Source organism: Takifugu rubripes, chromosome 10 (genome assembly GCF_901000725.2).
Source record: "Takifugu rubripes chromosome 10, fTakRub1.2, whole genome shotgun sequence".
NCBI lineage: Eukaryota > Metazoa > Chordata > Actinopteri > Tetraodontiformes > Tetraodontidae > Takifugu > Takifugu rubripes.
The window spans coordinates 7,203,269-7,222,947 of NC_042294.1; the positions used below are offsets into that span (position 1 = coordinate 7,203,269).

Genomic DNA, 19,679 nt, shown 5'->3' on the forward strand with positions numbered 1-19,679 from the left:
CCGTTTTGAAGGATCTGAGATATGAAATGTGCCTTGGGAGTGTGTTTATACCCGTTCCCTCTGCTGCCATCACCTCCATGTGCTGTCTGGCTGAACTTTGCATGTGGCTCCGATGACTTTGGGTGGCTGTTTCCTCCCCCGAGCGCTCGTTTTCTTTTCACCCGGGCTGGCAACCTCTTCCATTTGTGATGCACACGGCGCCCGTCAGATGATCTCTGTACATCAGAAGTGACCTTATCGTTGCTGAATTTCATCAAATTTAGCTTGTTGAATGTCTCCATGTTGGGTAGCAGAAGCGTAATCCAGCAGGTGTGACCTAGTCATGACCTGGACCTCATGTTAACCTGTCAAAGAATCATTTCAAATGTCCATGAGACCCTTGTGTTAGAAGACCCTCAGTTTTTAGCCATCTGAGTATGTGAAATACATCAATAGTCAACTATAAAGGATGTCTTCAGTGTACGTGCATGGTTGTGAACCAGGATCTTCCGAGGCCGTATGTTGAGCCTGGCAGCTGGACAGAAATAATCCATGTGTGGGATTATCATGCTACGGCTGCAGCTGGAACACCTTCACCCCTGACTCAGCAAGACCACCCCCACTGGTGCTTCTGTGTTGCATTCTAGACTCTTGTTTCACTGGATGGGAGTGAAGAAACGCAGGTCCATGCTGTGCATCGAGAAGACAGTGCTGTGAAGTGATGTCCTGATCTTAATACTGTTTTTAACGGAGGGGAGGTTTGTCAACAGGTGTAATTATTTACAAGAGTTTATTCGTGTTCTAAAGATGTAATAAACTATTTAAAAATGCCTGATGCGTTTGCTTTTAAGGAGACCTTCCACTGGGAGTTGTTTTTGCGTGGCAAGTGCGCCACCCGGTGGACAGTCGTGTTACTGCACCGAGTGTTTCGAGTGCGTCACCTTGTGGACACACGTGCTATTGCACGACCAAAAAGACCAACTTAAACAGTTCCTTCAATTTATTTTTAAATCATTCTTGTAAAATTCTCAAAATAAAATGTTCTTTTCATTCACATTTTATATACAAAGTAATTTTCCAACAAAGGAGGGAGGATGGCCCCAGATTTTCACCCATTACTCACATCAATCACCCTCACTGTCAGAGCAGCACGTTGTGCCGCATGTTATTGTTGCGTAACCTGGGGAGGGGGCAAAGCAAAATCACACCATGGTCCTTACAGGAGGTGACCTCAGGTCATTCCAGCGCCAGCCACAACAGGACAGCAGGGGTCCTCTCTGGGGCCCAGCGGGGCCTTTGGCCCTCGTGTCAGCGAGGCTTCAAAAGATTCAGACGAAGCAAAAACATAAGCGCCAGGCAAAAACGGAGGGAAAGGAGGATAAAAATCACGCCAAAGAGCAGGCGATAGCGTCGGCACAGATGGGTTACCACCGTGGAAGGGATTTGTGTGGTAACGGTCAGACACACACACACACACACACACACACACTTTAAGGCTCGATCAGTGATTGATTGCAAGTGCAGAGCAGCCCTCCTGTTTTTGTGCTACACAGCTAAAAGTCCGAAGAAGAGAGGTGGGGGAACTCAAAGCAGGTGCCCCTCCTCCTTTAGAAGTACAGGAAGTCGGAGACGGCGCCGGGCAGGTGGGTCATCAGCTGCATTCTGATCCACCAGTGTGGCTCTTGGGGCGTGTAGCGGGTGTACGGATGCTTGGACCTGATGGCGTCGGTGATGGCGTCCAGGACGGAGGCGACGTCCTTCTGCCCGCTGTTGCAGTACGAGCGCATCAGAGCCATGTGCTGATCGAAGTGGGCCTTCCCGTAATCCTCTTTCACCTGCGAGGGGGCCTCCTTCCACAACTTGTTGGCAGTGCTGGCCACAACGTCGCGGGTCAGGATGCCGGTGGCCGCGATGAAGTTTCCCGGCTCGATTACGGAGACTTTGACTCCCCAGGCCTTCATCTCGTAGCGGAGGCAGTCGGAGAAGGCTTCCACGCCATATTTAGAGATGCAGTACGGCGAACGCATGATGTTCCCCATCCTCCCGTACATGCTGGCAAGGTTGACGACACGACCTACACACACACACACACACGTTAATCATCAGCCAAAAAGCAGAGTTTGTTTCTGCAAAAGCAACAAGAATCGGCAGGTTGTTTCTCTTGGACATTGTTTAACCCGGCCAGGCTGACCTTTGGCCCTGCGGATTAATGGCAGGACAGCTTTGGTGACCCTGATGGTGCCCCACAGGTTGACCTCTGAAACCTGCTTGTAGGTGTCCATGGACGTGAACTCTACTTCTCCAAATGTTGACACACCGGCGTTGTTGACCACAGCCCACAGACCTGGAAAACACACAGGAGTGACCACAGACACCAACCGCCCGAGCGCTTGCGCGCGCACTCAGAACTTTATTCACCCCTTTCCGAGTCTGCGAGCTTCCGCTTCACGTCATCCACGGCCCGGTTCACCTGCTCGTCGCTGCACACGTCCAGCTGGACCACATTCATGCGATCCGAGCGAAACTCCTCCAGTTCTTTGGCGCCTTCTCCGCCGTCGTCCTGCGAAGACGACAGGTGCCGTCAGGGTTGAGCCGGAGCGGGAAGCGGGAGGCTGGAGGGGTGCGGGGCACCTGTACCTTCAGGAGACACCCCGCGAAGACGGTGAAGCCGAGCTCGTGCAGGTGTTTCGCAAGTGCGCGTCCAAACCCGCTGTCGCAACCTGTAATGAACACAGCTTTGCCCTGCACCTGAAGAGCAGAGTGACATGTTCTAACATCTAGTGTCCGTGCGCGGTGCTAAAATGCTGCAAAATGGGAACAACAAGTTCGAATGATCTCATTTTTTTTCATTACTTTTTTCATCACCAAAATAATGTTACTAAGCGGACACACAATCAATGCAATCTGGAAAAATGTGCACTCGCATTACACATCAAGGTCGAACAACATGGCACAAATTCATTTAGTTGCTATCAGACTCATGCTGACACATTACCTCCACCAATCCTCTAGGAATTCGAGGCGTCGCAACATACAACACAAAAAGTAAATATAGCATAACTATACATTCGGTGACGCTCGTCTCCGGTAATCCGACCGTCCTCATCGACGCATTGAGGATCGCAGGCAGCCCGACGCCCAACGCAACAGTTAGGAAGACTGAAAACGACACCAGGAGGAGCGATCGGAGCGCGGAGTGCGGGGCCATCTTGGCCGAATGGTGCGTTTACGCTCCCGGCGCCGCGCCCCGCGTCACCGACGGCGGATGTCACATCACGCCTCCCGTTCCAAAAGCCCCACAAGCCGGCGCAGCAACGCACCAATCGAGATGCCAGTCGCCAGACTTGTGATCCAAACATACAGATCATTTGTTGCACTTATAGTTACATCTAGTCAACTCCCGTTTTAGTCTGCGAGTTTCCAACAGGTACGGTAGCGGCTCGTGGACGTTACAGTATAAGTTAATACAATAATACAGGAAGGGGTTATTCTTTAAAGACGAGTCAAAAGTATAAAAACTTCATCAAAACACGTATTGCGAATACGTACGGCTACCGCAAATGCCAAAACCCGAAAAACAAAGCCGGAAGTGCTTAGGAGGGAATCCTCTTGGCTTCTTTGCCAGAAGCGTGCGACGCACCTGCAATTAATAACGTGCAGGCGCGCGCACACACACCTGAGAGGTGTAGCCCAAGGCCATACAACGTCAGTCAAATGGAGAGGATCCTATAAACAACCCACAGATGCAGAAGCGCTTGTGAAACTTCTGAAAAGTTTAATATTTTCTGGCCAAACACTTTATGGAACTACAGTACAAGACAATAAACTCTTGACAGGACACAAAGGCACTAAAGATCAAGTGTAAAGCCAAGCGACCACCTCTTGGCGTGTCAAAGTGCTGCAAACATGACTACTCATCTGTGAGAGGCTTAAGTAGCCTAGGTAAGTGTATTTGATGTAAAATTACATCGGTAATTCTAATCTTTTTAAAAAAAAAAAAAAAAAAAAAAAAAAAAAGCTACTTTATGCCATAGAAAAACTCTACAACGTACAGCAGAACTGCAGCAGGATTTAGTGACCAGCGAGTCTTGCATAGATAGTTCTAGTTTGACGTATCCTGATAAGTTTATCAGCAGTAAGAAAGAAAAGTGTAATGTTTTACAGTATCTTGACACATCTGCTGGTAGTTTGTCTTTTAAAAAAAAAAAAAAAAAAAAAAAGCGATCGCTCTTCACAGCCTCTTTATTTCAGGAAAGTATCAAGCTTTTTCTTGATATTATCAAATGAGTCCATTCCCATGTAGTCCGCCTGACCATGCTCCCATCTCTCCTTCCGCTCTTCGGAGGACAGCTGGGGTTCGAGAGCCGACGCCTGTGTGGGATGGCTCTCGTGCTGAAGAATTAAAAGAAACAGTCAGAATGGGTTGAAATGACTCAAAGGCTGCACAGAACACAACTAGCCATTAATAGCATTTCAAATCAAAACATTCAATGTAGAGGAAGATTCCTGAAGGTCCCGTGTGTGTACGGTGGATTTAGAGGCAGATTCTTGGTTCAATCAATCATTTTATAGTGCTATTCTAGACGTCTACATTTCCTGTTCCACACACTGGACCTCCAGAGAAGCTGCCGATACCACGTACCTGTGTACTCTCATCTGAGACTATTTCACTGTACTGGGACTTTACACCACGGACATGGAGACACAGAAAAGGTCATTAGCATGGAAATGAAGGTGAACTGATCACAACATGAAATATGCAAGTTGCTTCAGTTCTGAACGATGAAGAGCTAGCTGGTGTCAGAATGGAAGCCAACATTGTTAAGATGTGGTTTTGAGACGCAAAGACTGGACAGGAAGTGGGTCTGATGGGTGAATGAGAATGACAGCGAGTGCAAGTCTATGATAGTGAATTTGACCTTTTGGAAATAAGTCAGTTAATGATCTGGGGGAATCTATATTGGTTATTCCTCCCATTATGGCTGCTGCTGCTGACCAGGGAGCAACAAAATCAATGACAGACTGAAGCTGGACAGCCGTTCGGTCACCTCCACGCATCCGGAGTGGAAGGGCTGGTCTCCAAACTGCTCCTGCAGGGCAGGCACCACAGTGCTGGAGTACAGCTTCCACCAGTCCAGGAGGAAGCTGGGATGCGCAGTGGCGTCGGAGACATTTCCCGAAATCTGTGTGGACTTGGGGTCGTACGTGTAGCTCCAAGGCTTGTTCTTCCCAAGAAAATGCACCACCTTGGCGTTCTGACCAAACCTGAAACGAGAGTCACAATCTTCATCTTCCCGGGGGACGTTTGTCTTATGGCAAAGTTGATCCGGCCGACGGTTGTGCAAACAAACCAACGCCCACGTGTTAATCAGCCCTGTGGAAATACCCGACCTAAGAACTCGTTGATGGCGTTTGACAGAGGCCTGGAGGCAGCGATGACTGAGGGGTTGTCCTGTTCAAAATGGAGCCCCACAATAAACACCAGGCTGAGATGCAAACACACAGGGCCTGGAAATAGCCCCTTCTAATTTGGGATCTGGTTTCAGCTGTTGGGAGCACGGCCGGCGGACACCCGAGCCCGCCACGCCGAGGCCTGCTGGACGCCGCTCGCCTGGCTCAACGTCACCAAGCAACACGTTCATGTGACCCCAGTATCTGCTTACTTCAAGGCTTCAAGGATATTACCCAAGATTTCAGCGGCTACTGATGTTACAGGGGGAGCTCGGACGCTCCGATCCACCGGAATACCAGTCAGAACCAGTCACTGGCTGCCCGACTGACACTTACTGCTTGAATGCCGGCAGGTAGGTGTAGATGGCGACGCTGCTCAGATTGTAGATGAAGGGCAGATGTCTGGATATGTCAGCGGTGGCCCAGTCGCTGAAGAAGCCGTTCAACACGCCCTGATCTCCACCTGCAGAGAAAAGCTTTAGTGTTCCCACCTCCAAAAGCATAAAAGGACATTGATGTCCCCTTAGATCAGTCAGAATATTTCAGTATTTGCACAGAACGCGTCCGACGGTCAGCAGCCTCTTTAGTGATGACACGTGCGCGTGTGTTAATGCAGCCAAAGCGGCGATGATTTAGTCCTCTTCTGGACAAAGATGGATCGTCTTCAGGTCTCGACAGGCTGAGATTAACTGATCCTGGTGCAGTTGCCTCTTCTCGTCATGATGCACCAGCCAAAAAAAAACAAAACACCAGGGTTGACGAATCCCCGTAAACATGTTGGATAAGACCGAGTTTGTTTTGAAAGGCCAGTTAAACTGGAGGGTTGGAAACGCACACTGGCAAGACCGAACCTCAAAATGTGTTCTCCCTCCGCCGAGGACAAAATCACAACATTGGAGCCATAAAAACTGGCTAATAACGAATTCTCCCTCGTGGCGTTGGCTTGCGTGCGTAGCCAGACACAAAGGAGCCTTTAGCGTTTCAGGGGTCGGTTACAAATGAGTTGCACAACGTCTCATCTGAGCCTGGATTAAGACGGTTCAGATCAGCTTTTACATCAATGTGTCCACAGCTGACTAAACCAGAACACCGAAGCCGGGGAGGCAGGTGGCCCAGGCCGACGGGAATGTGCATCGACATAACTTTGCTGGGGCGCTTTGGCTCGAGGTGGACGGGTCAGACCCTCCAAGTTCAACAATAGTCGCCTCTCCTCGGCCGCCCCCCGCCCCTCCAGCTGCACGTTAGCATCCGTACAGTAGAGCGTCCCACTAAATGCCAGAGGTCGACGCACGTCCAACTCATGCACCAGTAAACATGACAAGACCGTCCGAAGCTATAAATAACAACCACTTTATAAAGCGCACCATCGTGTGTCTACACATGCGGTGCGTTCACATGCTGGGGATGAAAATGCGGGTAAACCGACGCCGAGGGTTACATAAATGTGCACTGACAAAAACAACTCTTTCGGACAATAATCCTTTTGTCTGGCGCGGCAACTGAAGGACAAATTCCTTCCAACGATTCTGGCAGCCAAAATGAGGCGGCGCTTTCAAGCGCAGGCCAGTTCCATCCCATCATCCCACTTTCGCTCAAGTCAGGAAACTGGTGGGAAAAAAAAAAAAAAATACCGACTACTATTTCCCGTTGCATTTAACAGAACGGGCACAATCGCGTCTCCTCAATCTGCTGCAGGAGTCATGAGAATAACCTATAGGAAGAGTCCCACCCTCTGCCCTCCCTCAGGCCGATTTAAACCGTTACATCACCCATGAACATGTCAGAGCAGGTCGTAAATCTATAAAAGTTGCCTCCTTATGGGTCTAGAGTCGACGTTTGCCCAAGATAAAACGCGTTTGAGTGTAACATTCCACATTCCTCTCTAGCCAAGTGCTATCAAACTTGTTCAGTTACAGTGCACCTCGTCAGGAGCTTCTAAATGTCAAAACGGGGCCTCTCAGATTTAACTCCAACACCCCCAGAGCCTTGTCCAGACCCCAGGGAGGCTCACCCCCATTTTAGCAGGAAGAGGATCAGACCAAGTATTTCATACGCCTGTGCAGGAGGCAAGTGACCCACCGTCGAAGCTGCCGTGTTCCGAGCAGTACTCCAGCAGTTTGGCGTACGTCTCTTCAGACGGGCGGAACACGAACACACCGGAGTTGAAGCAGTCGGGCCAGCCGGGGTCAGGAGAAGCAGACAGCTCCTCTCTGTCGAAGAGCTCATCTATGTTGGACAGCACCTGAGGCGGCCAACAGCAAAAGGTCAAAGGCGTGTTGCCACGGTAACACCCAAAACAAAGTCTCACCATTGTGTCCGCGTCCATGAAGACACATTTGGAATAATGTGTGAGAGTCCAGCAGTGGAGTTTGGTGAGGGTGACCCCCAGTTCAGGCCTCTTCATCATGGCCAGGCGCGCCGTGTCGCCGCTGTCCAGCACGTCCACCACCAAAACCTCATCGAAGATCCTCCTCAGCACAGACCTGAAGGGTCACAAGACTATAGAATGAATCGCAGCGACCCAGGCAGAGGACGACAGACACGAGCAGGGTGCAGGGCCAGAAACCAGTCAGAGGCATCTTACTGGCAAGGCTCAGACACCTCCGGACCGATGAGGGCCACCAGCTTCTTGGACGTGTCGTGGTTGCGGAGGGATTTGCCCAAGACCATGGCTCCCCGAGCGTAGTTATCATTGGTCGCCAGAGTCACAAAAGCCTGCTCTGTACACACATTCAGAGAAGAGTTAGACAATCTGCTAGAGCTTCACTTTATTACCCCTCCCTCACTTCGATGGCTCAAATCAGCAGGTCCTCTCCAAGAGGACGCGTAGAAAATATCCACAGCTATATTGATAGAAGTAGAAAATGAACTGCAACGTGAAACCTGAATGCAAATTAACACACACAAAAAAAATAAAATCATTAACCTGGGGAGGACAAGCTGCTGCATGTGCAGTTGTGCAGGGTGTGTGTGTGAAAAGATTAAATGATTAATCATGACATAATGCCAGACACTCCAGAGGATTAAGCAACTTTTCACACATTGACATAAGAAATAGTCGCTTGTTTCATTTTTTGAAACTTCTACAACTGTTGACGTTGCAGCCAAATTGCCGAAGCAGCATTTTCTTTCCAATAAGGTCTCATGACAGCAGCCAGTGCAGATGCTGGAAAAAACAAATTAAAGCCCGGTGGAAACTTTTTCCACATCGTTCTCTCATATTTACGTCAGGCACCGGCAGTACCGGTTTGAAAAGCTTGTAAAAGCAGAAGTTTATTTGCACAACCAGCGCTTCTGATGGTGGCCAGGAGAGTCTGGCTGCAAACTGCCAAAATGTCCCAACAACCACCAGCCTGTGAATCTGAGACGGTGCAGTCAGGAAAAGCTGCTCCATCTTGCGTTTGCCACACCGCCTTTAAGAAACACAGGAACAGTTAATCTAAAAAGAAGCAACCCATTAGATACAGAATGGTGCAATACTGCAATCTGAAGCATCCAGGGTGTGTTAAGCCCTTATCCACCGGCTCTGTGTGAGTAAATCATGGCACCCATTATTCCAGTTCAGTAATTCTGATTCATTTGGCACCAAACAATATGGTCTTTCCACATGGTCTCCCTCTGCAAAACCTCAGGTCCAAGCAAGTTTTTGTAGAGCTGATCATTTTTTATAATTAGATTTATGAGAAACAATCACCGATTAAGTGATATGTGCTTTCATTGCTGCAGCCAAGGAAGAATGTCTCAAATGTCTTGGAAAACATATTTCTAAGATTTCCTTTGAGAAATAAGATGAGGGTAGCAATGACCATTTTCTCCAATTAGCAATAACATATTTGAATAAACCCAGACGGCCCCCTCCTTCCATGGGGGCCATCTTTCTACACACCTGAATCCACTTAATTTCAGCTTCCGGTGCCAATTTCTGTCAATGAACCTCAGGATATGGAAAATAGGACGTTTTGTCCTCAGAAGTATAGGTAATCAAGCATTTTTGGCGTTATTCTAGCCGGTATGTGCCACAAAATCGTACCCACATTGCCTTAAATAGCGGAGTTGCACATACTGTTCTCAATTTTACACTGCATTCATGACCCATCTTGACGTCACATTCCAGGAGGGTTAAAGCCAGAGCTGCAATTTATCTGAACTAAAATCTGATTTCAGCTTTAAAAATCGGTGAGAAATGACTGGAAGGAAGTCGCATCATGCGGCTTCTAATCACAGTTGCCATCTCACGTCACTGCCATGTACTAGAATCGAATTTCAGACGTGGCTGAGAGCTCCAGACACCAATGTCTGTCCTCAACTTATCGCTGATATTAACTACAAACAAAAACAAAAACACGACACAACTCGCTTTAACCGCACACTTAAAACAAAGTCATAACCCTGAGTAACATCTGAGAGCGCGTTCAAAAACTCGGGGGGAGCCTGAACGCCGCTTCTTGTTGGGACGGGGGGCAAAAACAAGTAGATTAAAAGGTCGAAACTCGACGTACCTGCCATGACTGAAGGAGCCCGAACTGTTCGGCGGCTCTGCGGTGAGAAAAGGACCTAGCGAGCATACAGAGGTTGATTTATAGCGAGTGACAGCAGCCGGTCGCGCAGTCACGTGACCGCCTCCACGCACACCCACCTGCTCCCAGCACGAGCCTCCACGCCCCCCTCGAGAGCCGGTCCGCCAGGGACAACAATACCCAGAATGCAGAGCGTCCGGGGTTTTATTTGTTTGTTTTTTTTAATCTGGAGCTTGTGTCACAGAAGTAAGACCACGTGTGACCTGCCGACATCTTTTTCTGCGGTCTTGATCGTTCAAACACGCGCGAACGTTAAGCCAGTTGCCGTTTTTACCGGGTGACGGGACGTTCGAGGTGAGAGTGATGACGCAATAATATGCGCTGAGGTCCTCGGTGATTTGTCGCCACCTAGAGGTGAAAACCTAGAACACATGACAGTGACATGAACCAGCCAGAAGAAGACCACCACCACTGTGGCTTTCTTTAAGCGAACTTAAGATATTAGAGCATATGACTTGTGTGTATTTATATAGAAAAACAACCTTATATGAGCATCAGTGCATGTCCTTGGCTGTAGAAATCAAATTCCACCTACAACAGCTAACCTTTTGTTTACAAATGCCCCCCTTACCTTCTGTTACAGTCTGATTCCCTGCTGTTTTTTGGCTCCTTGTGGTTTCTATGCACAGGCAGCTGCTTGGCTTAGCCCGAGATGCTGCCAAAGTACTGCCACATACTGTGCTGCTGGACTGAACCCCTTGCAGCATTTATACCCCCCATCAATGGGATCGTGCCAGCAAAACAAGAAAGAGTTCCAGAGAATGATAGTTGGACTTTTTGTCTTGCGCTGAGTTGCTGTGTGTTGTTAAATTTCACCTCACTTTACTCATTGCAGCTACAGACATGTTAGTGATGGACTGGAAAAGTGGGGGCATTATTTTATACACTAATATATTCATGATTTGGTGTGCGTGCGTGTTTACATCAAACAAAGACACAGTCTGTCAGACATTACATTATCATATATCCATAAAGACTGATTCAGCATGTGGGGATGGATCATTGATTTTATTGTTTGCACTCATCTTGACACTCTGTCAAGCACAGCGAGGAAACATGGCGGGAGGTGGCTGTATCCATGGATACGGGCTGGAGATGGCTGAGAGATTGGAGGAGCCGGGAGCTGGTGAAGAGGAGCTGAGTTGGCAGGGGTCCTGGCAGTTCCGCTCCCTTAATAGAGGTTCTTCTGCACGTAGGCGGCAATGTACTTGACGGCCAGCATGGTCTCCTCACATGTGGGTTTGATCTGGGACTCGGGCAGCAGGAAACCGTAACGACCAGTGTCACGCAACTCAAAGGTGTAGGAGTACTTCACTCCCAGGTCATAGGCCCAGTCGTCAGAACCACCAGCAGCTGGGTCTGAGCACGGACAAAAGAGAGGGGAGTTATTCAGAGTCGGGGAAGTCTTTTCATGAAAGAGTGCTTCGTGCATCCGCAGCACGACCACAAATGAAGCTGCAGCATTGATTGAACTTACAGATCGTTGTGGCACCGGGTCCACTGGTGTAGCGAGTACCGTACAGGCTGCGCAGAGCGGCACTTGCCCCCTCAGCAACCTTCAACTGCGATGCAGAGCAGAAACAAAGGTTGTACAATGTGTTGTAATGAGCTGAAGGTGATTGCTATCGTATCCCAAATTCTTGTTTCTAAGAAAAACCGACAACCAAGAGGAGATTTGTTGAAGCGTTGTTCTGATTTTAAGGACAGATAATAAAATCCTCCAGTGGGCTCCAGCAGGAAATGAAAGCCCGAGAGAGATGCCCTTGCAGGAATTGATATTTCTAGCAGAACAAATGAGTTTTGACAGCTCCCCAGAGTTATGTTGTACTGTAAAGGGTCAGGGGAGAGCTCAAATTACGCTGGAGGAACAGCGAGGGGAGATGTGTGATCAGCCTCAGTTGGAGAGGGTGTTAGCGCAGGGGTGTGAGTGTTAAATGAGCAACCCTCGGACACCCCGGTGAGAGGGAAAACAGCCGTGAGAGTGCAGCAGAGAAGAGGCAGCTACAGCGGGGTCTTTAGATAACGGAGAGGATAATGGGACCGTTCCTTCCCTGGCGCATTTGCGTCAGATGCTCTCCGATAAAGAAAATTTCACGTGGTATTAAGATAGATGCTTTCTAAAATGTCGTTACCAGCTCGCTGTGGTGTGCTGCCAGGTTGTAGCTGTAGGAGTACGGGAAGAGGAGCAGCTGGGAGTAGGAATGGACGGTGAGGTAGGCCTTGATGACAGCCTTGTTCCTGCGGATGAAGTTGGCGACGTTCTTGACCTCGATCTCTGACTCAGGGCTGTACCCGCAGAAGGTGTCGCTGCAGGGATTGCTGGAGGCTCCGAGAGCTGGGGCGGCCAAGAAGAGGAAAAAAAAGTCTTGATTAACATGAGGGTTTCATAGATCAATGCTTTATGCAGGATAAAGGCTTTTTAATAATATGAGTGGGGAAAACTGCCGATGTTCAAAAGTGTCTGAGGAGGCTTGGTGTATAATTTATTTGAAAAGTTGCTAACTCTGAAATTGAAAGCTATTGAGTCTCTCTCTGTCTGTCCCTACTTTGTTCCAGACGGGGGCGCTGTTGCAACGTTTTGGAGAGAAACGGTCTGTTCTCAGTGTCTTCCGAACAGTTTTCACTTTTTCTTCTTGAAATACAAAACTACGCGAATGGAAAGCAACAATTGTAATCTTAAACCATTGTTGTCACTACTTATTTTAATCTTACTTTACTTCTGATGATCATCATTTATTTGCATTGGTGTGTTGGGAATTTCCATCACATCTGACATGCGGGTGCTAAAATTTGTTTCTGACCATCGTTGGATGAAATTAGATATTACATCACTGAACAGCCGATTTCATGTGAACTTACTGCACCAGCCAGCATCAAAGTTCCTGTTGGGATCAGCTCCAACGCAGCTGGTTCCTGACTTCCTGGAGCGAGTTTTCCTCCACATCCTGTTCTATAGTTCCATAAAGTGGACAAAGTAAGCACGTCACACATTCACGCAACAAATCAATAGACAAAGGGGGCGGCAGCAGGGGGAAGGGGCATTGGCCAGGCCAAAGATGTAACTCACGTTGGTGTGGGTGTACTCGTAGCCATCAATGTTGAAGACAGGCAGGACGTAAACGTCCATCTGGTTGAGCAGGCTGGTCATTTGAGCGTTGCTGCCAAAGGTAGACAGAGCCTGAGGGGAGAGGAGGGAAACGGCGTGATCAACGTTCCGAGGCCCGTCACTCCCGTTCGCTGTGCTTCCTCACCTCTTTGACGAACCACTGGCAGAAAGCAGGGGAGATCCACTCCCTGGCGTGGATGCCGCAGTCCATGAAGATGGCGGGCTTGGCAAAGCTAGACTTTCTGCCGAGCTTGAGGAGGGTCATGGGGCGACCCTCATAGGTGTTTCCGATCACCTCCTTACTGATCAGATCTTTGTTGGAGGTGGAGATGGAGGCAATCCAGGACTGGATCTGAAATGAGAGATTCCGAGTAAGAACCCCGCTGAGGTTTGTGTGCTCAGCGATCGCGGCTCCTCCGTCATACCTGAGCCCACGTGTTGTACTTTGTGTAGCTGTGAGCTCGGGGGGAGGGCTTGTTGTCAGCCTGGCCATCAACGGCAGCCTGCAGGTCCTCAAGAAGGATCCTGGGAAGCCATTCAGCATAAATAAAGATGCACAGGCCCGAACGTGTCTAATTTGTGTTGAGACTTACTCGTATTCCATGCCACTCTGCTCCAGGGTGGTGTAGACCAGGTCCAGGTACTGGGCATGCACGCGGATGTCCACATCCATGTCAATGCCCACCTGCTTCTCGCTCTCGGGGCTCCAGAAATCAAGCTGCAGATGGCGCCAAAGTCACAGGCTTGAAGAACTGCGAGATCCTCGAACATGAAATTGGTTTGTACTGAGAAGACATTTCATACCTCGATGCTCTGAGCCAGGTTTTTGATGACAGTCACATGCTCATCAAGCACGGGCTGCAGACGGAAGACTTTCTCGCTATATGGAGGAACACAGACACACGCGAGAGGAAAAGTTCTGTATTATTCTGACCTCTTTGCTTTAGACAGAGCTGTCTGCTCGGTTCTATTCAATTCATCGGGGAAGATTTGGAAAAAAAATCCCAGATTTTTCTTTCTTAATAGCGGTTGGGCAGCAGGTAAAGGGTTACACTTCTGAGGAATTTTACTAACACAGCTCTGAACTACCGGTGAACAAAAGAATCTTTGTGAGTGAAATTAAATGACAAAGACCGGGAAAGGTTTGAAATTCTTAGAATACTTCCAAAGGAAAGGCATGACGGCCGCAGCCAGGGTGCAGGTCAACAAAGCGCACTGTAATCTTAAAGAGACGAGCCCCCCCTTTCACTGTAGATATAGATTTACCCTTCGAAGCGAGTGATCTCCGCCAGGGCAACAGCCACCAATCCAAAAACCAGGAGGATCCTCATGTTGGAAGTGAGTTTGAGCTCGCCTCTCAGCCAGCACTTATAACCCCAACCTGCCCTCAGCCCACCAATCACCACCCAGGAAGCACGCCACACATCCTCCCTGGACCCTCTACGGCCGCGCTCCTGCTGTTTTCAGCTGAAGGATGCATAAATGATTGATAGAGTTACTTTGAGGGGAACTTTGGGCCAAGGTCACTTTGTTTTAATAATGGTTGTGTTCAGATGTTCAGATGGAGGAGAGACCTGAAAAAGAGCAACGCCATTTCTGCCCATTTTATTCAGATTTTCATGTATTCACAGAACATACAGAGTAAGAAAACATGTTTAAATATCACAAAGACAACCACCAAAAGTATTTACAGCCAGCAGCTGTGCTTGAGGTGTCCATTTGTGTGTTTTCCAGGGGGAGCACATCACTTGGATCAGCACATACAGTATCTGACGGCAACTGGGGTGGAATCACAGATACAAACTTACATATTTGATATTGTTCCATATATACAGCTGCGGGCAGAACATGCAGGAATGGATTTTATCTTTTCTGACGTCTCAGATGAGCACCGTTCCAACGTGGTGCCACCAAACTGCATTACATGCATTACACGTCTTGCAATATATTTCTAATGCATAAATAATGGTCGTATAGTGAGAGACACAATGGGTGGACAACATGTAGTCTGTCAGCTCAGCCTGGGATGTTTTTTCATATATAATAATGGTTCACAATTCATTGTTCTGCAGATAAACATTGCACAAAGTCGTTTGGTCAGACACAGCAACACATACACGTTTTTCACCAGGCTGCATGATTCAGTGCTTGGGAATCTAGTAGGGTTTTCACGTATGGAATGTCTCTGTACCCTCCCTCTCCTCACTTCACGTCAGGGGACGCCTTGCTTTTGGACGTGAGGCTCAGGCCCTCTGAGACGCGGAAAGAGAGCGCACTCATCTTGGAGCTGATGCTGGGGTGAGGCCCCGCGGCCCCGCTGGGCGAGCAGTGCAGCAGGCGCACTAGGTTCTTGCGGAAGTTGCGCCCCACGAAGCCGTACACGATGGGGTTGACGCAGCTGTTGACGTAGGCGATGCAGATGGTGAAGGGCATGGCGGTGTCGATTATGTCCAGCAGGGGGCAGTTCTGCACTTTGATCAGCTGGGTGAAGACCTGCATCAGGTGGAACACTTGATGGGGCGCCCAGCACAGGAAGAAGGCCAGGACGGCGGCGGCGAGCATGCGCAGCACCTCGTCATCCCGGGACCGGGAGCTTTTCTGGATGCTGCGCGCGTTTAGCAGTGCCCGTCCAATGAGGCAGTAACAGGTAATGATGACGATGAAAGGGATTAAGAAGCCGAGCAGGAATTTCATCAGGCTGATGGCCAGCAGGAGCTCCGTCAAACTTTTGCTCTCCTCGATGTTTTGGTGCAGGACGCCGCACACCGTCCTGTTGAAGTTGATGATGTTGAGCACGTCTCTGGTCAGTGCCGTGGGCAAGCTGAGCACAAAGGCAAAAAGCCAGATCAGCACGCAGGTGATGCGCGCGTAGACCATGGTGCGGAACCGGCGCGACTGCACCGGGTGGACGATGGCAAGGTAGCGGTCGATGCTGAGGGCCACGAGGAAAAAGATGCTGGTGTAGAGGTTGAAGATCGCCAGGCCCGCGCTGGCCTTGCACAGGAACCCCCCAAAGGGCCAGTGGTAGCCCCTGGCGGTGAAGGTGGCCCACATGGGCAAGGTGATGAGGAAGGTGAGGTCCGAAATGGCCAGATTGAGCACAAATATGTTAGCGACCGTCTTCAGCTTCATGTAGCAGTAGATGATGGCCACCACCATGCTGTTTCCCACCACGCCGATGACAAAGATGCTGGCGTAGACGATGGGCACCAGAGCAAAGATGATATCCAGGATTCCCGACATGCCACATGTCAGTTTTATCCCTGTCGCATTTCCTGTCGTTGGGTTCTCCATCTTTCCCTTTTCAAGTGCTTGATCCTGTTTTAAAGAGGGGGGGGGGCTTGTTGGCAGGGCGCGTCTGTCGCCACCGAAACAGGCCTTGGGCGAGGGTCTTAGTGAGTCCTATAAAAGAAACAGAACAACAAAAAGTCACTAGGGGAAGAGCCATCATTACTGCTGGCATGGTCCATAAACCCTAATCCAAACGAGAACCCAGGAAAGCGCTCACCCTCCACCAGCTCATTAAAGACCTGCACATTAAAGCCATCCTGACGCTTTATGTTATTTCTGTAAAACAGGAAGCCACGAGAAACAGATGTTGTATGTTATTCAATATTCCAAAAATGCCCTTTGAAGCATCATTATTCAGACAGACTTCATTTTCCCTACTCTGTTAAATGGTCTTTTGGCTAATGAATGGCAACAGTAAAAAGTCTAGTCTCTTTATTAAATGGCCCGTCCATCTGGGTGGACCGTCAGCAGCCGGAAGGGAGAACATTTATGCCTTTTGCGTTACGGCCCGCGTTAATGAAGACTGCGTGGCAAAGTGCGAGTTTGGATAACACCATTAAACACCGAGGTGCCGGGGGAGCGGCGAGGGGAGATGAGGGGGAGGGGAAAAATAGAGGGGTGAGCCTCCAGTCCCTGCAAAAGACATGTCACGTTTCAGGCCCTCGGTGTGCGGAGATACATTGTACCCAGCATGAGAACTTCTAATCAGCACACACCTAAACAAACAGGACAGCAGGGATTCAGCTTTGTGGAAACTTTGCTCTGTGAGAAAATCAAACCTGTGCGCAAGCTGAAAATATGCCCCCGTGCAACTTTTTGCCTCATTTGTACAAGCGGAATGTAAGATTGTGGCGGGAGCAAATTCTCGCCACTGTTCAGTTTTTTGCGTGATTGGAATCACTTAATGAGGAGGCGATGTAATAACATTAGCCCAAGAATCGCGTATGCTATTAAAGTGTGCTTGTGATTGATGTTAGGTACAATAAATGCAGGTAGGTAGAAATAAACAATAACATATTAACACTAACTGTGTGGATTTTTTTTAAAAGCAGAAAGCAGTAGATTGTGTGGACTGGACATAGTTAAGTATTGTATGAACTACCACAATAGGAGCTATCTGAATTGGCAGCTGTGTTCAACATTGTGGGCATCCTGCCACCAGAGGGCGTCGTAGCACTATTAGCTGACCTTAAAACATGACATAAAAACAAAGCTCAGTGGTTTCCTGTTAGGCCGAGTCGACTGTACATTATCTACAGATATGAATAAAGTTTTCAACCTTGTTTGCATGGATAAATTACTTGCTCCTCCTTGCTTACTTGGTCCAACTAATGCAGTCTGATCTGCTTTTTTAGAGCCATTTCATCACAGTCATTGCTCTCCACCTTTTTCTGCCAGGTTTTCAAGGGATAAATTCTCTGATAAAAAAAAGATAATAAATAATAGTATCGGTTGCAGATGTGTGGACAGTTGTGCGCGGGTGCCAAGGACAACAGCGGGACTAACTATCTTTGCCCGTTTCCTGAGCGAACCCCGGCCTGCGTAGGTAAAGACTCTAGGTGTTTTCATTTTCAGAACAGCCCTTGAGAGCCAGCAGTAAAGGTTCTATCTGTCTGAGTCAGAGTTTTCAGATGACCACAAATGGAAAAAAAGGATGCCATATGTTTACATATGTTTTCTAGCGACCTGCCAGTAGTTTTCCATGAGTAAAGACTCTCAAGGTGAGTGCACAATTGTGGGGAGCAAATATAAACAAAGCTGAAAGTTATTGCCGCCTATGCATGTCAGTCCCATAATAAAGGCGAGGTGGCGCGGACGGGAGCCGACTCGGAAGCGGGTCATTTAGCGAGCGTCCAGCGAGCAATAAGATGGCACATTGCTGAATGACAGCCATAAACCCCGGGCGACCACAGACAGGAAGGCAAACACCTTCTCCGAAGGGTCAGAGAGCAAGCTGCATCCTCTACGCCACAACAATGGACCGCGAGGCATTCGACTCAACACAAGGCCGGCTCACAGCGATAGATAATATCAGGATCAGGGGGAAGTTCAGGGGAATTTTTTTTCTCTCCATTTGCAATACAAGTTCTTTTTGCAATTAAGATGAGCCCCTGATGGACCGAGCTTCATCAGAATCACCGCTCCCATCAACAAAACTATCCGAGCCTGGCTGCTCGGACATGAGCGCGGCCATCTGTCTTCCCATACAGAACGGCACTAACGTGTTTGTCTGAGGGAGTTAATGATTTATTTCAGCCCCATTACGAAGTGATTTCAATGTTACACCTCATCATCTCCTTGTTTAGGCCTCATTTCAGATCAGCTTCCTGTTGGTTTAAGACACTTTTTTCTAAGGCTTCAAATTTAACACCCACACGCTCGCCAGCAGAAAGAGGCGGATTTAATCACGAAATTAAAGCTTAATATAACGCCCCCGTAATAACACCGGTGTCAAGTGTCGCGCACCTCAAGCGCAACCTCCTGCTACTTCCTCTCTTCCTCTATGTCGACTTGAAAGCGGGTTGTTTTGGACACAGCGAGGAAGTCGGAAACTTGACCCAAGACTGAGGAAACACGTTTCTGGGTTAAATGATGTAAAGAAAAAGGATTATAATGTCCATGACCTCGTGTGTTCAGCGAAGGGGACTAATGGAAATATTAGCATCAGAAGCCCTCGCTGCTGAGTTGTGTTTATAAAACTCCGCTTTCACGTGATTAAACAGCACGAATGAATGCCTGCGAAGCCTCCGGACGGATCCCCTATCGGACCCACTGAAATATGCCGAACTTACAATAACAGAAAATAACAATAAATCCTTGACTTTCTCACTCCCTTCCACACTGGCTGATGGTTTGTTTAAGGCACTTTTCACAGGGAGCACCTGAGATCAGATCCAGAAACAGCTCCGGTCGCCAAGAGAAAAGTCATCACTGTAAATATGAAACCTTTAAGTCTCCGAGCAGCGGTCTGAGTTATTGGTCTTGGAATAAATGAGGATTTTCAGACAGCCCGGAGCTACTGTTTATCAGGAAGGGGATCCAATTCTCCCCGGACAATGTAAACTTTACAGAAGATTCCATCCTTCATTTCATCTAATGTGCAAATAATGTGGCGTTACATTCTTTCCATACCATAGTGCACGGGGGCATGAGGGGGCCGACGTACTTTCACCTGGACTACCGGGGAAACAGGGCAGGGAGCAACGGGTTAAGTCGGCCAGTAAAGGCAAAAAAACGTGCTTCATATTTACAGAAAATGTTGCACCTAAATATTG

At 48.6% G+C, this 19,679-nt stretch overlaps 4 protein-coding genes across 9 annotated transcripts in view; all 4 read right to left on the reverse strand.

The window, feature by feature from the left end:
• Window positions 1–964: 964 nt before the first annotated feature.
• bdh1 (3-hydroxybutyrate dehydrogenase, type 1) lies at window positions 965–3,469 on the reverse strand. Of its 2 annotated transcripts, none has more exons than XM_011607956.2 (5): window positions 3,046–3,469; window positions 2,617–2,727; window positions 2,450–2,539; window positions 2,171–2,323; window positions 965–2,053 (listed from the first exon to the last, which is right to left on the reverse strand). In XM_011607956.2, exons 1-5 carry the CDS (start codon window positions 3,185–3,187, stop codon window positions 1,587–1,589), a joined length of 963 nt encoding a protein of 320 aa, XP_011606258.2. In that variant the 5' UTR covers window positions 3,188–3,469; the 3' UTR covers window positions 965–1,586. The 2 variants fall into 2 exon arrangements, with proteins under 2 accessions (XP_011606258.2, XP_003968086.2); XM_003968037.3 differs by having other exon boundaries at window positions 2,398–2,539; window positions 2,975–3,466.
• Window positions 3,470–4,203: 734 nt separating this feature from the next.
• gyg1b (glycogenin 1b) lies at window positions 4,204–10,085 on the reverse strand. Of its 2 annotated transcripts, XM_011607957.2 has the most exons (9): window positions 9,930–10,010; window positions 8,717–8,843; window positions 8,015–8,150; window positions 7,739–7,913; window positions 7,510–7,672; window positions 5,767–5,893; window positions 5,028–5,244; window positions 4,622–4,660; window positions 4,204–4,371 (listed from the first exon to the last, which is right to left on the reverse strand). In XM_011607957.2, exons 1-9 carry the CDS (start codon window positions 9,993–9,995, stop codon window positions 4,222–4,224), a joined length of 1,200 nt encoding a protein of 399 aa, XP_011606259.2. In that variant the 5' UTR covers window positions 9,996–10,010; the 3' UTR covers window positions 4,204–4,221. The 2 variants fall into 2 exon arrangements, with proteins under 2 accessions (XP_011606259.2, XP_011606260.2); XM_011607958.2 differs by lacking the exon at window positions 8,717–8,843 and having other exon boundaries at window positions 9,930–10,085.
• Window positions 10,086–10,996: 911 nt separating this feature from the next.
• On the reverse strand, window positions 10,997–14,522 carry cpb1 (carboxypeptidase B1 (tissue)). The gene is made up of 10 exons (XM_003968018.3): window positions 14,380–14,522; window positions 13,918–13,993; window positions 13,707–13,831; window positions 13,539–13,638; window positions 13,259–13,465; window positions 13,075–13,185; window positions 12,867–12,957; window positions 12,140–12,342; window positions 11,485–11,569; window positions 10,997–11,366 (listed from the first exon to the last, which is right to left on the reverse strand). Exons 1-10 carry the CDS (start codon window positions 14,442–14,444, stop codon window positions 11,179–11,181), a joined length of 1,251 nt encoding a protein of 416 aa, XP_003968067.2. The 5' UTR covers window positions 14,445–14,522; the 3' UTR covers window positions 10,997–11,178.
• A 180-nt stretch (window positions 14,523–14,702) lies between these two features.
• agtr1b (angiotensin II receptor, type 1b) overlaps window positions 14,703–19,679 on the reverse strand; it is a 71,934-nt gene continuing 66,957 nt past the window's right edge. For 3 of the 4 annotated variants that reach the window (XM_029842782.1, XM_029842781.1, XM_003968019.3), the window contains one exon: window positions 14,703–16,515. In XM_029842782.1, coding sequence (XP_029698642.1) covers window positions 15,316–16,407 — 1,092 coding nt within the window. In that variant the 5' untranslated portion in view covers window positions 16,408–16,515 and the 3' untranslated portion in view covers window positions 14,703–15,315. Of the gene's footprint in view, window positions 16,516–16,621; window positions 17,629–19,679 lie in introns of those variants that run through there. The other variant, XM_029842780.1, reaches the window with a different exon arrangement.

Bases quoted from the DNA above. Each gene is read 5' to 3' on its own strand.
- cpb1 (XM_003968018.3), bottom strand. From the start codon at position 14,444: ATGAGGATCCTCCTGGTTTTTGGATTGGTGGCTGTTGCCCTGGCGGAG. The intron at 13,832-13,917 runs GTATGAAATGTC...CGCCATCTGCAG, and splicing joins ACCTGGCTCAGAGCATCGAG to CTTGATTTCTGGAGCCCCGA. The intron at 13,186-13,258 runs GTGAGGAAGCAC...CTCTCCCCTCAG, and splicing joins GCCAGTGGTTCGTCAAAGAG to GCTCTGTCTACCTTTGGCAG.
- gyg1b (XM_011607957.2), bottom strand. From the start codon at position 9,995: ATGCTCGCTAGGTCCTTTTCTCACCGCAGAGCCGCCGAACAGTTCGGG. The intron at 8,844-9,929 runs GTACGTCGAGTT...TGTTTCTTAAAG, and splicing joins GGCTCCTTCAGTCATGGCAG to GCGGTGTGGCAAACGCAAGA. The intron at 7,914-8,014 runs GTAAGATGCCTC...GTGACCCTTCAG, and splicing joins GAGGTGTCTGAGCCTTGCCA to GTCTGTGCTGAGGAGGATCT.
- bdh1 (XM_003968037.3), bottom strand. From the start codon at position 3,187: ATGGCCCCGCACTCCGCGCTCCGATCGCTCCTCCTGGTGTCGTTTTCA. The intron at 2,728-2,974 runs GTAATGTGTCAG...TCTGCTCTTCAG, and splicing joins TTCCTAGAGGATTGGTGGAG to GTGCAGGGCAAAGCTGTGTT. The intron at 2,054-2,170 runs GTCAGCCTGGCC...GTGTGTGTGTAG, and splicing joins ATTAATCCGCAGGGCCAAAG to GTCGTGTCGTCAACCTTGCC.